Source organism: Stegastes partitus, unplaced genomic scaffold (assembly GCF_000690725.1).
Source record: "Stegastes partitus isolate 25-593 unplaced genomic scaffold, Stegastes_partitus-1.0.2 Scaffold2, whole genome shotgun sequence".
Taxonomy (NCBI): Eukaryota; Metazoa; Chordata; class Actinopteri; family Pomacentridae; genus Stegastes; species Stegastes partitus.
The window spans coordinates 1,556,917-1,568,292 of NW_007577733.1; the positions used below are offsets into that span (position 1 = coordinate 1,556,917).

The following is an 11,376-nucleotide window of genomic DNA, read 5'->3' on the forward strand; positions in this document are numbered from 1 at the left end:
CTTTAAGGCTGCTATTCTTCTCCTTTCCGTCCCCGCTCACTGTATTACTTTCATCTACCCCCCAACCCCATTCATGGATGTAATTTAAGAGTCTGTTTCTGCCCCCTTGCTTCTCCCAGACTCAAGGGTTTAGGAGCAAATTAGCTCGCTAGCTCGGTCAAGCTTAAACACAGAAATGCTGAATTTGTTCCAGTGTATTTAAAGATGTCCTCTGCCGATGCATTGTGGAGGAAACGAGCCAAGCAGACAGCGGCAGGCAGGCAGGCAGGCAGGCAGGCAGGCAGGCAGGCGGTCTGGCTGGCATGGCGGAGTGGGCAGGTCTGCAACTGGGAGTTTTGGGAGTGCATTGTATTATTGTTGTGGGCCTGCAGCTCCTGAGCACAGGTTAATTTGAAGCTCATCATTAGAGGGGCAATTTGGATGCCCAGAATTGACAAGGGTGACATTCGCTGTGCCGTCACAGCAAGGTATAAAACACTACTTGTAAGCAACGCATGCGATATGATCTCTAATACCTGCATAAAGGACAGTATCTGTCTTTTGCTGCCTCAAGCCATAAAAGCAATTAGATATATGTGGAAACTATCTATCACTTACAAACGTGTTCAAAGTGGAAAGCGCTATAAAAATCAAGAACTCAATCGACTGACAACACAGACGTAACCATATGGTAAGCGCAGTTTGCTTATAATTTATGTTGGTAATGTGGAAATTGGTTACAACCAATTGCGCACTATTATAGCAAATCTTTTCACAGAAAACGCTCCTCCAATCATCCAAATTTACAATTCTGTCCCATTTTCCTTCAGGCACTTTTCAGAGATTCCTCCCAGCAGGATGTTACCCCACAAAAATCCTATTTTAACTGGAAATACATTAAATTGTGTGAACAAGATGAGCTCAAGTTTCAGTTCAATTTTGACTTGCTTTAATTGCATGATCTTTCTCATCCTGTAACTTTCATGTTTTAAAATAATTGTCTCTTTAAAACACTTCTAACCCAAAGATGATTCTTCTCTGATGGAAATTCATCACTGAATTACATTTCTGATTAGTTTTTCTTGGAAATGTTATACATGGCCACAGAATTGTCTAATTTAGTACCCCAAAGTTATTAAACTGATTTCTTGTTTCAATGACAGCGATATCGTTGGCATCATTATCTTGTAGCAGAGGAAAGCACAGACATCTTACAAGTTCTTTTATAATTTGTAGTTATTAGGTGTGTGTAATTATATCCGAACCCAAATACATTTAATGACCCTCTTCTCATCAGCGTAACATTTGCGAGGAAAGTGTGAGTTTATTTTCCAACGCAGTTTGCTCGATGGGTTTTGATTATGCATGTACGTGACTCAAAATATATGTCAGATGTTTTATTTCAAGTGCTGTGTTTAATTCTTAGTTGCCCAACACGTTCAGGTGCTGAGCAACAACCCTTAAAACCTGTAGAAGGAGGTTTAAAAAAGAAAAAAAAAACCTTTTATAGGCAACAGTATCAGCAATTAGCTGAGAAGACAGTGATTTGACACAAATATTGACAACATTTCTATCATGATAATATTCTCAAGTATTTCAGTGTCCAGTTCAGGATCCATGCTGGAAGAGTTTCATCTTCTCTATCAAATCTCTGCATGTTTTTGGATTGGCAGCGCGGTTGAACAGTCGGGCGCTTTTCAGGCAGACATGATATCGGCCCTTCCCACTGGCTTCCTGGTGCGTCACGAACACTTAAGTGCATTGTACTGGGGCCGGAGTCTGTGTTTGAGAAGCTCTCTGGTACCTCTTTAACACAGTTCAGCCTTGTGCAGCCAGGCTTAGCTCTTTATGCCTTTCTGCCTGGGTTAAATCCAGTTCAGAGTGCCTGTTGAGAGAGTTAAATGGTCACTGGCCCATGTAATGTATGAAAACCAGGCCATGAATTATGATATTGGCTGGTCTGGAAAAAAAAAAAAAAAAAAAACCCCTACAGATCACACAAGACTGGACCACTGCGAATAGTGCCGCTCCAAGTGTTGCATATGTCACAATAGCAGCCAAGGAAAATGCTTTTAGAGCCTTTAAAAACTGTTACTGAGACACTGCGACCTCTAGGAGCCAGGCCTGCTAGGAGTTGGGCACAATAAGGTGAAAGACTCCTCGTGGCAAAACAGTATTTGTTGCCAGGGCAATGAAACCAGCCCACCCACGTATGTCATCATGACAACTAGCTCACATTGTTTCCACTACATCAAGCAGTCCATTGGCTAGTGGTCCTGCTTTTGAACAAAACAGTACTCCGTGATGACATAGTGATTTATAAAACAGCATAGCGATTGCTTTTTTCTTCTCCCCCCCTTCCTCGCGCTGTTGTTACACAGCTGTTAAACAGATGCTGTTTGTACCAATTTAGAAGCTAGTGCATTGTTTGTCAACACCAGTTTGGAAATTCATTCTTTATACCAGGACTCGTTATAGAATGCATTGGCTCTGCTGGATGGACCCACGGCGAGGGAGGGAGTAAACATTTGCAGAATTTGTCCACAACTATCACGAGCTTTTAAAACATTTATTGACAAGTGCTCGTGAAGAAAAGCAACTGTAAGGCTCACTCAAAATGAAGTTAACTTGCCATTTTACATCGGCTTTTGAGAGGACACAGGCAGGCCCGCTGGAAGTGGAAAAATGTCAGACACACTCCACAGTGCTGGATGGATTAGACAGTGAATTTGTTCTTGATAAATTGACTGCTACCAACGCTCAGAAATAGAACCAGGGCCACATGAACCCGTGGCTTCACCAGTGACACGACTAACAAGGCCGCCAAGTTTGTCTAATTTACTTGACCATTAATATTTGACTCGGCGAGTTGAAGGAATCTCGGTCTGATGGGCAGGAAGGAGAGGAAGAGATTTTTGGGTGAAAGATTCATTTAATTACATCAATATACGTGAGACAGCGGTACTGATGAGATGAACGAGGAGGGCAGAAGGAGGAGAATCGTAAAGGATGGCCTTGTGCAGGGAGCTGTGAGGGATGAATCTGAGGGGTTTCGGGGGGGATAGCTTGATGTGACTGAACCAGATGCTGTAGGGAGAAGGAGAGGACTCGGTGCTGTGCAGAGAATGATGGCTTGCGTGGCGCAGTAAGGGTGCCCCTCTACTGTTTGTAAAAACAAGACCATCACACTCCATCTTGCCGCTCCCGCAGGAGCCAAGCCTCCGGGCTGATTTATGGCCCACAGACTGAATTGGCTGGCTGGGATGACAGCAGTGCTTGGACTCTCCCTGGTGAGTAGTGTAGGAGGCTGCATGGCCAAGCTTCAGCCTCAGCTGGCCGTAGAACTGTCCTTTGCTGTAGTTAGGACAGACTAGATGTTAAGCTCCATTCCCAGTGTTAGGATCAGACGGGGCCAAGCCTGTGAGGTCTTGAGCGCGCTTTGGACTCTGAGCAGCGACTGACCACAGACAGTCACCCTCTGTTCTGCTTAGTGCAATATTTTCTGATTTTTTTTTTTTCCTCCCCTGTGATACTTTTCATCAGCTTCTGCATCACAGGCTCCATCAAGACTCTGTAGTAACAATTTAGATTTAATCAATCTTTGCCATGTGACTGCCAGGATGGAAAATTAATATGGAGAGCAATTAGAAAACAGCCATCTCACTGTCAAAGATACTCTCAAACACTGAGATGAGAGCAGGAAAGTGGGCGACATTTTAGCAGCAAATGGAAACCTTCTGTACGCCATTCAGACATGGCAGCGGGGTGTTGCCTGTCCTCTAAAAGGATCCTCTAGCCTGTGGCCGCATTTATTTAACTTTCTGTAGATTTATTTCTTTTGGATTCCACACCAGTCCTTTCAAACAGCAATGAAAAAAAGGACACAAAGCATAATGAAAACATTGCTGTTTGCTGTTTGAGTCAACAGTGCTGAATAATTGTCTTTTCAGACTATAGACAGGCTATATTTGATAGCTTTGTCACAGCATTTTAATGGGTTTAATATCAAAGACTGTGAGGAAACAACAGGAAAGCAAGGGAAATCAAAGGGAATCTGTAAAGTCGATGCAGGCCCCAAGTAAAGTCTATGTAGGTTTAAATTGCGGCGAAATAATTTATTTCCTCACAGCTACATCACAGGAAGATGTACATTATATCGTCTGGCTGTCTGCTCAGGAGTGTCTTTTTTTTTTTTCATATGACAAACAGAATCGGGACATTTATTGTTACTGCTACAACAAAAATGTCAGCATACAGAGGAAATACAAAAAGTAGTTTAAGCCAAAAGTGGCAGACATTCTTTGTAAAATGATTTATCATGCCACGCTGCTGTTCCAAATTCTTTTTAGGGTTCATCGTGCTCTAAAACCAAACTGACTGAATTGTGTCACTCTGTGAGTCCCCATCGCCTCGTGGTTCTAGTTAGACTAAGAAATGCAGAATGAAGGTCTTGTCACCAGAATCTGGGCTCAGATCAGCCCAACCCCGTCTCCGGCCCTTCCTATCTGGCCTTCTGTTTGTCGTGGCTGCTTACGCTTATTTTACAGGATTACATCATGGTTTTCAACCTTGAGGCTGAGTGCGCTACTTTTGGAGGGATAAGCGCCTGTGTTTTTCCAAGCCGGGCTCCATGTGTTCACCAGACAGGACGCAAAATAGCTGGCAAAAGCTCAAGGAGTTTTGCAGGGAGTTGCCTCTCTCGCTGAGCACATCCCTTCCCTTTTGTGCCAGAGGATTTTGGTCTTTTGCTGATTCCCCTTTTTTTTGGTACATTAGCAACAAACAAATAGCACCTGCAGCTGTATAACATGAAGGGATCATTATATGCAGCACGCAAGGGTATATTGAGCAATGAGCTTGTCAGGTTGTGGGATTCCCACGCTGAAGCTAAAGATCTGTCTGCTGTAACTTGAAGTTCAGACGCCTTCATCTGATTGAGGGAAAGAGACAGGACTGAATCGGCTGCTGGCAGGCTGCAGATACAAGATGAAATGGCAGCGAACGTGTGGGTTTTCTCCCTGTGCTGATGCAAAGTGATGCTATTCCAGGTAACTACAAACAGAGAAACATGGACAGCGCTATCAGGAGAATTTGGCTTCTGCATTTGAAGTGGCAATATTTATTATTTTCCAATGCCATGCACATCAGTACATATTTAAAGTGCTCCGCAGTGCCTCTGGACCTTGATTCAGTATTAAAGTGCAGTATGTCGGATTTGATAGCAGTGACGTGCCACTGATACATGGATTTCTTTTTTTTTTTTGGTTCAGCTACCATTAGATTGTATTGTATTTTGAAATGCGCCACACACAAAAAAAAATACCACACAAGCTCCCTCGGTAATTAATAGGCATTAAATCGCAGATCAGAACTGTTCCCAGTGACATCCTGCTCTGCACTGTACTTTAAGTCTGTTCCTGCTCCTGATTGCCAAGCTTATTTTTCTTGATGACTTTGAATACTCAGTAGGATGCGCCTTCACTGTTTCCTATTCTGTTGACTTCCAAACCTAAGCGCTGCAGTAAAAGCCTTTAATTCGTCTCTTAGCATTACAGTTTGCTCTCTTTTTGTTGAAATAGGAGGAGATTATGTTTTGTTAGGGGTCGATGGCCTGTCACTTTTTTTATTTAAATTTTGCTCCTCCATTTCTTGTGGGTCTTTTGGAGCAACATCTGCGTTTTATGAAGCTTCGAGCAGAGGCAGGATGTGTGAGTGTTAATAGCACTTGGCTTTCATAACAATGTCATTTACAACCCAGTTGCTCTCCCATAGACCCCTAAAGGAAAGGAGAGAAAATGGCATTCACTGCATATGCATGCACTGCTAAGTAGCAAGCATACAACGTGTGTATATTTCTTTGTGCCTCAAGGCTTTTCATGCCTTAGAAAGTGCTTTAGGCTATAGAAATAAGCCAAAGTGTTTAGAGGAAATTGCATTAATTACTAAGATGCTTGTAAATTTTTAATCAGTGCAGAAAAAGATCTACTTTGTCAAATATGTCAAACAAGATTTAGGGAGAAAATTCAGATTTCTAAATATGGAGCTGAAAGTTATGTTCCAACATTAGAATGCATATTACATACAGAAGTTTTCAATGCCAGTAACTACTATGATACAATCTTCCTAAGTATGCTTTATGATAAAATGACCAGCTTTATTGTTAGCAGTCTACTCAAGAAAAGGCATCAAGTTGCTGCTTATAAAGCTTACAACAGCATTTTTTTATTTAAAAAAGACCTGGGGTTTGAGTTGGCTTTAGTATTACTGTTGCTTTAATATTACTGTTTTACATAAGTTTTCAATGCCAGTAACTACTATGATCCTCCTACATCCTCCTATTCAGAGAAAAGGCATCAAATTGCTGCTCATAAAGCTTCTAAAATTACAGCAAATTCAAAAAACGACTTGGGGTTTGAATTGGCTTTAATATTACTGTTGCAGTGGACAATCTAATCATGCATATTTATTTTTAGTTTTTTATTCATCACCCTCCATTATGTTCATTGTACCTACCGCAGACTTTCTGTTGTGATTGCATTATTATATTCTGATTGCATATCCCTAAACAAAACCTCCAGCTTATTGCCTTTTATATCCTTGATTACTGCCATTGCAGTTCCTCGGACCAATCAGTATTCATTCATACGTACATACATACAAGACCGTATAGTGGGAAATAGCCTATTTGCGCTCATTTTTTTTTGCCTTTCAACCTCCTCAGATGATGCTGACTGTATATTGACTTTATAAAACTACCTTTTTGTGCTGCATTGTGCATAATCTTTCATGTCGTTCATATTTTACACTGAAATGCTACGATATGACATCCTTTGTTTGCAGTAGACCAGATCTGAGACGCTGGTTACAAAGCCACCCCCTGTGAGCAGGAGGAGATTCTGCATACTCTCAAGAAAAATGTCATGTCTGTGTGCGCCTTTAGACAGACGCGATCAAAAGAATCTACTTCTACGCCGCCTTTGTCTCGCTCTGAACAAGCCACGTGGACGTTGCTCAGTCATGGTGCAGGTGTTTATGTTTTCTGCCCAGAGTTTAGAGGATTCCTCCAGAAATGTGTGGGTTCAAAAAGCCCACGACACCCTTTACTCACTCATTCCAGTCATTTAGTTACTATGTTATCTGTCACTCTCATCAGATTATACTTTATGAGAGACAGCTCTGGCATATCTGCCCCCGAAAAGCCTGTCTCCAATCTTTAAATATCGATCCCCAGGGCCTTAGCAGAGGTGCCTCTCATGAGTGCAGAAAAGAAGGGAGAAAAACAGATCATTAGTGATTTTAATTAGGTGATCTGTCAAGCTGCGATTGCCAGATGTAAGCGTATGCATTTGGGTCGATCGCAATCCCTCTCACAATCCCTTCTTGTCACCTTGGGCCTCTGGAACGGAGGATGGCTCTTGCTAGGAGTGAAACAAGCAGTAGGGGAGCACAGAAATATGTCAGTGTGTATCTGTGTGGCAGGTTCTTTCTTAAGACCGGAGCTGGTGGAAAACACAACGGTACAGTCGCATAAAAGGATTCTAAAAACTGAATTGTTCTATTTTCTGTCGTCAAATAATTTTTAAAAGTACTGATATGAATCTTTGTTGTGTTGAGAAATGTTTTTTTTTATCCAATCTACATAAGACAAATGACAGTAGTGCGCTTTTGTTAAACATGTGAATTAAGAACAAACAAAAAGCACAGCGTTCGATTCTGAGAGACAATCTATAGCATTTTTTTTGTTGTTGTTCTAATGATGCAAAAATGTTCTTGAAAGTTCTCTCCCCAGCACAACAAAGTACAGAAGAGCACAGTTTTACAGACTCAGACAAATCTTTTTTTCACTCCAGCGTTAAACATCATTACATATTTATAACTCGGCGCCAGATGACAGAGACAGAGAGGGAGAGAGATATGAACCAGGCAGCAACACCACAACTCGTCTGGTGTCTTTCTCTGTGAGATATCTTATTGCACTGTTTAAACCTGCCTTTTATCTAATGTTGCTACAGAAAACCCAATTATACAAGAGCTGCAAATGGACTTTTGATTTAACAATACATAATTTAATTGGCATATTAGACGTGCCCCAAACATCCAGCTCTTGTTATCCGTGAGGAGTGTTAACAGGACTGCAGTCTTGAGCAGATGTAGATGGAATGCAATACAAGTGAAAGGAAATCGTTGCAAAATATTTAACTTGGGCTGTTTTAATTAAAACATAGTGCATCATTGTTTGTCTTTCATTTCTTCTATTACTTTGCGACAGGTTTGACGTACTTAAATCAAATGGAGGCCATCTGGGAGGATTATCATCATGAGATCTGTGTGCAATGTATCTGAAAACTAATCTAGTTTTTTGAGATAGATCTAACAATCAGGTTCTCTCTTCTTCTTCTTCTTTCCCCCTCCACAGATCCCAGCGAGGGCTTTCACTGCCAGGACGAGTGTCGCATCCTAGGCCACTCTGACCGCTGCTGGATGCCTCGTGTTCCGATCCCGGCACGTGCCAAGTCACCCGAGCATGCCCGTAATGTCATTGCTTTGTCTATCGAGGCCACCACAGTGGATGTGCCACACTACGAGGATGGCACAACCAAGAGGACTTTTGCCACCTTTGGCAAGGATGGGCCTGAAGATTTGGAGCGGGGAGAGATAAAGGGAAAGCGGACTCAGGAGTCTCAGGTCTGTAGCCCTAAGGCTAATGGAGGGGCTGTTCGCGAAGCTGGCAATGGGCGTGAGGCAGCCAGCCCCATCACCTCCCCCGTGCACCTGAAGAGCCCAGTATCCAAGCCGTCATCTGCCTACAACACACTGAAATGCCGCGACGCAGAGCGAATTGCCAACCACAGCCTGCTGCGGCAGCCGGAGGGGAAGGACAGTGAGCCGGCTGTCAGGGAGATCAACACGCTTCTCCACGATGGCCGAGACAAGGAATCCCCCAGCAGCAAGCGCCTGAAGGACATTGTGCTTTAGCGAGTTTCTCTATGACACACACCAACATGCATACACGCATACAGTGTAAACTCACGTATATATACCCCGCAATAGCTGTGTGTACACAGAAGAACGTCAGGCTGTGGAAGTACAGAGACACACCCATTTGCAGTATACAAAATTCAAAAACCAGCTTGGGCTGATAATGATGAACTGTAGTACGCTGCAGCTAGTTGTGTGCTCGAGCCCAGGTAGTGGATGTGGCTTTGTTGTAGTCGCAGTACTTTTTCCTTGTTTGCTTTTTGTTCAGTTTTCTTTCTATCAGTCTGCAACGAGTGGACAGGCAGGTTACTGTTGACTGCATGGACACGGCCAGTGGAGCTCTCCAGCCCTCCAGCCAAAGCAGGACACTACATGTTTGGACACCTGAGGTGCCAGTTCATACGTACAGTTATGCCTTTTGAACTACTTTTGTATCACAAACTGACATTTGCCTTCTTTGGTTTTGCAGTCTGTTTTAGCTGCCAAAATCGCTCTTTGTTTCTTTGTATAGTGAGCTCCGTCACTGTAATCAACCGCAACAGATATACACAGGATTCATCCAAAAATATCATCAGTTTACTCCTTCAACGGTTTTCGGTGCGTTCGGGAGAAGAAACGGGAGGCCTCTGGGTCTCATTTGCCCCCTCTCCCTGACTAATAAGAGAAACTTTGTCTGCGTATCCCTGAGGACATCCTAGTGTCATCAGACTGTGAGGTCCTTACAGTATTTATATTTTATCACGGATGGAGCTAAGTGAACTCTCGCTATCTGCCAAGCCGCTCTGAACACTGGAAGTGGGACAGATGGATCCTTGTGTTCAAATTGAGCTGTATGAAAAAAAAAGGAAAAAAAAAAAAGACTTACTGCTTTTGAAATCTCCTGTGCCCAACCTTGATTGTAGCCAGTGGAGCACAAATTAGAACTTTGTGCTTTGGTCTTGTACTTTTTTTGACTTTTGACTATGGGGCTAGGATAGAAGGGATCGTCACTCATGTCTTGCTATGTGAAACTCTGTATAGGGTTTACTATTATCATTTTTAATAACCTGTTGTTATGTGACAATCCCTTTAATGTTTTGTTTCAAGAGAAAAAAAACAAATAAACATTGGTGTTCAACTGAAGCTACAGTAGCGTTTGTTACACAAACACAAAAATAAAAAAAACATATATGCCAAAATATATTTTATAAATAATTTAAAAATGTATAATGAGAATATTTAATGCTGTGTAGTTATTTTATGAGTAAGTTATACTTGAAATTAACTTGCTTTTGTTCATTTGTCTTTTGCTTTTATATTGAACCTGATTTGTTTTTTATTTTCAAAATGAACTTGGATTATTTTTTTGTTTACTGTGTGATCCCTGGCAACTGTTGACTTGCAGTCTACCTTGTTGTAAAGAGTTTCTTATTGGTCAGTTCTTGTGCCATCCAGTTTCTGTGTGGGCTACTAGAAAATGTAAAAAGACAAAAAAAAGAAAAACAACAACAAAAAAAGCGATTACAGCACCAACATTAGTGTGTCAGTTCAATGAGCTTAGAGTGAGATAGCAAAAGAAACCAAAAAAGATGCAAACAAAACCTTAAAGATTGCAGGATGTTGCTTAATCTTAGTATCTAAGGAAGAGAAAGAACAGCTTCCAGTGTTCTTCAGGCTGTAACAGGGTTCCACCTATTTGATCTGTGTAATAGGTCGGCGTTCCTATTGGGCCCAATCAAGTTTAAACACGATTTTTTTTCAGCTTCAACCGAGGGCATTTTGATGTGCAGGCTTGCTTTGCTCAGCACTGCTGTCACCCTGTGCCATCTGTGTTCGGCTGATCTCAAAGATAAGTTTTCGACCACAGTGGTATAAACGGGGCTCTCCCCTCCTACGAGCACCACACAACAGACTGGGTGGAATCATGTTTGAACGAACTAAGGTCTTGGAAGAACCGTGTTGCACATCAGCAATGTGGTTTTATGTTGCTTTGCAGTAAACTATGTACAATGTGGAAAAATAATGAATGAACATGGACAAATTGCATACAACAAACTAGATCTTGTAGCTGAATGTTTTGCTGGTCTCACCCATGGCTTCTGGCAACATGAAAATCGGAATAATCACTGAATGTATACAGCAGCTTATAATTAAACTATTAAATGTTCTCTGCTCTGTCTCCTTGTCTTTACTCCAAAGATGTAATGTACATTTAATGCACCATTACATGAACATGGAGAGTCGTGGAGCACTCAAATCAAATCACAGACTAACATCAGCAAAAGAATTCTTACATCAGACATATGACAAAAGGATGTTTACGCTGATTTCTTAGTGGAGAAAAATTTAAATTTTAGTTAACCTTTAATATCTACATTTAATATGCCTTGAAATGACAATTAACTTGAATAATCTATACACTAATGTGGTAGGTGAGCA

At 41.8% G+C, this 11,376-nt stretch overlaps 1 protein-coding gene across 1 annotated transcript in view; it reads left to right on the forward strand.

Annotated features, from left to right (window-relative positions):
- Positions 1 to 11,105, forward strand: part of pcdh19 (protocadherin 19) — a 76,826-nt gene extending 65,721 nt beyond the window's left edge. The window contains exon 6 of the mRNA XM_008276134.1: positions 8,396 to 11,105. Coding sequence (XP_008274356.1) covers positions 8,396 to 8,955 — 560 coding nt within the window. The 3' untranslated portion in view covers positions 8,956 to 11,105. The remainder of the gene's footprint in view (positions 1 to 8,395) is intronic.
- Positions 11,106 to 11,376: the final 271 nt, after the last annotated feature.